The 5,575-nt window shown below is 46.2% G+C and overlaps 1 protein-coding gene across 1 annotated transcript in view; it reads right to left on the bottom strand.

Moving 5' to 3' along the window:
• Positions 1-4,438, bottom strand: part of LOC135532527 (transmembrane protein 47-like) — an 18,698-nt gene extending 14,260 nt beyond the window's left edge. Inside the window, exon 1 of the mRNA XM_064960005.1 lies at positions 4,137-4,438. Coding sequence (XP_064816077.1) covers positions 4,137-4,362 — 226 coding nt within the window. The 5' untranslated portion in view covers positions 4,363-4,438. The remainder of the gene's footprint in view (positions 1-4,136) is intronic.
• Between the last annotated feature and the right edge of the window lie 1,137 nt (positions 4,439-5,575).

Raw genomic sequence — 5,575 nt, 5'->3', positions numbered from 1 at the left:
TGAATAAAATCTAGATAAACTATTTATACAAAATGTCTGAGAAATGGAGACAAATGTGAAAAGAGGAAATGTACAATTGTGAAAGTGACCTGACAGGACTCTGTGCTCAGAAGAGGGGTTCAGTCAGGTCCTTCATAGCCCTCTGGGTAAACGGAGACCCCATCAGATCAAAACCAAGTGTGTGAATGTAGCACCCAGTTGCCCTAGTTACTAATCTCCAGGCATTTGTCCCACTGGGAATGTTCTGCTCAGAGTTATGCTGCTGGCTGTCTGAAAGAGGGCAAACGTGGGAATTCAACAAAGACTAATTTCTAGAAACCAAAAGCGTAAGGAAAAAGCCCCAGCTGGATTGGTGAGCTGGCATGGAAAAAATCCCACGCTTCCCAAAGCGCATCTCCAATGAGCAAATAAGGTTCCCCCTCCCCAAAGAGTTCCTCCACGTGTCATCTAGCCGTTCTGGAACAGTCCATATTCTAGTTTTAGATGATAAACGGATTTGTAAAGCTCAACTGTTTCACCTGTAGGTGAATTTGTAAGCCAGGGATGGGAGGAACATGGCTGAGGCAAGAAAAGTAAAATTTTAAAGTAAATATTTGAGGTCTGTCTGATCGAGATGCTCTGCTTTTTTTAACACCACATTCAACCAAACAAGTCCTGCTCTAGTTTGATCTGGACTATGGCCTGGTTATGTAGTCAGGAGCTGCAAGGAAGGACATAGGAGAGATGTAAAGGACATAGGAGAGCGGCAAGGAAGGACATAGGAGAGATGTAAAGGACATAGGAGAGCTGTAAAGAAGGACATAGGAGAGCTGTAAAGAAGGACATAGGAGAGATGTAAAGAAGGACATAGGAGAGATGTAAAGAAGGGCAGGAAAGCTGTAAAGAAGGACATAGGAGAAATGTAAAGGACATATGAGAGATGTAAAGAAGAACAGGAGAGCTGTAAAGAAGGACAGGAGAGCTGTAAAGAAGCACATAGGAGAGCTGTAAAGAAGGACAGGAGAGATGTAAAGAAGGACAGGAGAGCTGTAAAGAAGGACAGGAGAGCTGTAATGAAGATCATAGGAGAGATGTAAAGAAGGTCAGGAGAGCTGTAAAGAAGGACATAGGAGAGCTGTAAAGAAAGACAGGAGAGCTGTAAAGAAGGACAGGAGAGCTGTAAAGAAGGACAGGAGAGCTGTAAAGAAGGACATAGGAGAGCTGCAAGGAAGGACATAGGAGAGATGTAAAGAAGGACATAGGAGAGCTGTAAAGAAGGACATATGAGAGCTGCAAGGAAGGACATAGGAGAGCTGTAAAGAAGGACAGGAGAGCTGTAAAGAAGGACATAGGAGAGCTGCAAGGAAGGACATAGGAGAGATGTAAAGAAGGACATAGGAGAGCTGTAAAGAAGGACATATGAGAGCTGCAAGGAAGGACATAGGAGAGCTGTAAAGAAGGACATAGGATAGCTGTAAAGAAGGACATAGGAGAGATGTAAAGAAGGACATAGGAGAGCTGTAAAGAAGGACATAGGAGAGCTGTAAAGAAGGACATAGGAGAGATGTAAAGAAGGACATAGGAGAGATGTAAAGAAGGACATAGGAGAGATGTAAAGAAGGACATAGGAGAGCTGTAAAGAAGGACAGGAGAGCTGTAAAGAAGGACATAGGAGAGCTGTAAAGAAGGGCAGGAAAGCTGTAAAGAAGGACATAGGAGAAATGTAAAGGACATATGAGAGATGTAAAGAAGAACAGGAGAGCTGTAAAGAAGGACAGGAGAGCTGTAAAGAAGCACATAGGAGAGCTGTAAAGAAGGACAGGAGAGATGTAAAGAAGGTCAGGAGAGCTGTAAAGAAGGACAGGAGAGCTGTAAAGAAGAACATAGGAGAGATGTAAAGAAGGACATAGGAGAGATGTAAAGAAGGACATAGGAGAGCTGCTAAGAAGGACATAGGAGAGATGTAAAGAAGGACATAGGAGAGATGTAAAGAAGGACAGGAGAGCTGTAAAGAAGAACATAAGAGAGATGTAAAGAAGGACATAGGAGAGATGTAAAGAAGGACATAGGAGAGCTGTACAGAAGGACATAGGAGAGATGTAAAGAAGGACATAGGAGAGATGTAAAGGACATAGGAGAGCTGTAAAGAAGGACATAGGAGAGATGTAAAGAAGGACAGGAGAGATGTAAAGAAGGACATAGGAGAGCTGTAAAGAAGGACAGGAGAGATGTAAAGAAGGACATAGGAGAGCTGTACAGAAGGACATAGGAGAGATGTAAAGGACATAGGAGAGCTGTAAAGAAGGACATAGGAGAGATGTAAAGGACATAGGAGAGCTGTAAAGAAGGACATAGGAGAGCTGTAAAGAAGGACATAGGAGAGATGTAAAGAAGGACATAGGAGAGATGTAAAGAAGGACATAGGAGAGCTGTAAAGAAGGACATAGGAGAGATGTAAAGGACACAGGAGAGCTGTAAAGAAGGACAGGAGAGCTGTAAAGAAGGACAGGACAGCTGTAAAGAAGGACAGGGCAGCTGTAAAGAAGGACAGGAGAGCTGTAAAGAAGGACATAGGAGAGCTGTAAAGAAGGACAGGAGAGCTGTAAAGAAGGACAGGACAGCTGTAAAGAAGGACAGGAGAGCTGTAAAGAAGGACAGGAGAGCTGTAAAGAAGGACAGGAGAGCTGTAAAGAAGGACAGGAGAGCTGTAAAGAAGGACAGGAGAGCTGTAAAGAAGGACAGGAGTGCTGTAAAGGACAGGAGAGCTGTAAAGGACAGGAGAGCTGTAAAGAAGGACAGGAGAGCTGTAAAGAAGGACAGGAGAGCTGTAAAGAAGGACAGGAGAGCTGTAAAGAAGGACAGGAGAGCTGTAAAGGACAGGAGAGCTGTAAAGGACAGGAGAGCTGTAAAGGACAGGAGAGCTGTAAAGAAGGACAGGAGAGCTGTAAAGAAGGACAGGAGAGCTGTAAAGAAGGACAGGAGAGCTGTAAAGGACAGGAGAGCTGTAAAGGACAGGAGAGCTGTAAAGAACGACAGGAGAGCTGTAAAGGACAGGAGAGCTGTAAAGAAGGACAGGAGAGCTGTAAAGAAGGACAGGGGAGCTGTAAAGAAGGACAGGAGAGCTGTAAAGAAGGACAGGAGAGCTGTAAAGAAGGACAGGAGAGCTGTAAAGGACAGGAGAGCTGTAAAGGACAGGAGAGCTGTAAAGAAGGACATAGGTGAGCTGCAGCTGGCCCAGAACAGACCAGCACCTCTTGCCCTTCACAGTAAACAAAGGGCTAATATCAACAAGATGCATTCCAGTCTCACTTGGCTTAAAGTAGATGAAAGACTGACTGTGTCACTTCTTATTTTTATGAGAAATATTACTGTGATGAAAATACAAAATTGTCTGTATCATCAAATAACATATAGTTCTGACTGACATGCCTGCCCCACCAGACAGTATTGTAGAGCCATGGTTACATGGATCCCCCCTCCATCAAAAATGTACCAAGCAAAAAATATTTTAAACAACACCTCACAACACAACGCCCCTCCCCTACCTGACCTAAATAATTGGTCTATGTAAAATCATTTGGTTGTCCTGAGTGGTTTGTCAGCACAGGTCCTTGTGTATTTCTACATGGATGTTAAACGGATGTCATTCTGTCCTCGAGCTGTTCTGGTCTATTATAGTTATGTATTACGTTCTGTTTGGAGCCCACGAAGAGTAGCTGATGCAAATAAAATCCTAAAATTAGCCTGTCTGCTTAATAAACAAAAGCACAAACATAGACTGTCTTCGACATAAAGAGAAGCAGGCGTTCTGTGTGAGCCGGCCGGCCAGGGAGCGGAGAGGTGGTTATGGAAATCAGCGTCAAACAAATGACGGAGGGACGGAGAAGAAAAGAGCACCGGGCAGTCAGAGAGAGAGAGACTCCCACAAGAGATGCTTTGTCATGGCGACAGGACTGAATCTCCGTAAATGCACAACTTACTGCATCTATGCAGACTATACACCAGCCTCTCAATTCCCTCTTTAGAGCATCACTATTATCATAGGTTAGACTATGTATGAATGGAAACCAATAACCACAAACAAAGCAAGGTGAATCCTGCGCTATAATTAGTTGGTTAGGCTACAGATGACGGCCGCGCCACTGGGTCTCACCCACCTGCCTCCAGCGTGCTGTTGCACTGCCAGATCTCAGACGACGCTGCTTTCCAGCACGCCTCCCACAGTGAGAAGCAGTACTGGTCGTCGGCGGTCACCCATGCCGGGCTCATCACGGCTCCAACGTCTAAGCACAGCGCCAGGAACACGCACACCAGTCCCACCAACTTCAAAGGCGTCAGCGCCGAGACGCGCACCTCCTCTGTCTCGCTAACAGACGAAGACATTGTTGCAGGTTTCCGCTGACTGGGAGACTCGCCAGGGCGTTATGCTGCTGTCTGATGTCGCGTTGTGGCGTCTAGAATTCCCCAATGATCCGTGTTTACATGTAGAATCTAAAGGAGTCACTGGAGATGAGAGAGTCTGGGCTCCCACCGCTACCGCTCTGCCGCTGCGCTGCGCTGTAGCTGATGCTGATGATGCCAGTCCAGCGCACCGGCTCTTCCGTTCCAGTAGTGACGTAATGACATCGCTGCCTGAAAATTCTCTCCAAGATACACCGGGTCTTCAGGGTCTTTTTGAGTCTCTGTCTCTCCACAAATCGCTGGTCTTACATTAGAAAGTGAAAGCTGGCAAGGGAAATATATGTGAGTGTCTCTGCATCAGTGATAGTGACAGTGTGATTGCATTCACTCCATTGACAGGCCAGAGACGAAGACTGCTGACTCCATTGTTTTTAGCCAGGGGAGGAAAGTCACTGCTTCAGCATTAAGACTCCCAAAGACACTGCAATAAACATGCACTCACTTCCAATTAGACACACAAACAGGCAGAGAAACAGGTTGGCAGGCATGCAGCCAACAGACAGACAGGCAGGCAGGCAGCCGACAGACAGGCAGGCAGCTGACAGACAGGCAGGCAGCCGACAGACAGACAGGCAGAAAGGTAGGCAGCAGACAGACAGGCAGGCAGGCAGCCGACAGACAGACAGGCAGAAAGGTAGGCAGCAGACAGAAAGGCAGGCAGCCGACAGACAGACAGAAAGGCAGGCAGCTGACAGACAGACAGACAGACAGACAGACAGACAGACAGACAGACAGACAGACAGACAGCGTACAGACAGACAGACAGACAGACAGACAGACAGACAGACAGACAGACACTGCATGTACCAATATACAGTATATGCAAAAATCTCTCTATTGCATAGAACGTGTTCCTAACATGAGAATGGTAATAGGGCCTCAGATGTACATAAGTAGGCCTGTCACACTGGGTCCTGTCACACTGGGTCCACTAAGAATACTGTGAGTCTCCAGTCTACTTTTAACTGCCTATTGTTCCAGAGTTGTGAGTTTGAAGTTTCTCTCAGTAGTTTCTTCACTCTCTTCCCCTGGTTCCCATGACAGCCAGGCAGCAGCACCTGCTGTGAACAGTCTTATAATGGGAGTTATTAGGATCCTGCATTAGCATATCTCATATCCTGCTGCCTGCCTGCCT

This window comes from Oncorhynchus masou, unplaced genomic scaffold, assembly GCF_036934945.1.
Source record: "Oncorhynchus masou masou isolate Uvic2021 unplaced genomic scaffold, UVic_Omas_1.1 unplaced_scaffold_1895, whole genome shotgun sequence".
Lineage (NCBI taxonomy): Eukaryota > Metazoa > Chordata > Actinopteri > Salmoniformes > Salmonidae > Oncorhynchus > Oncorhynchus masou.
This window is presented reverse-complemented; position numbering and strand designations above follow the sequence as displayed.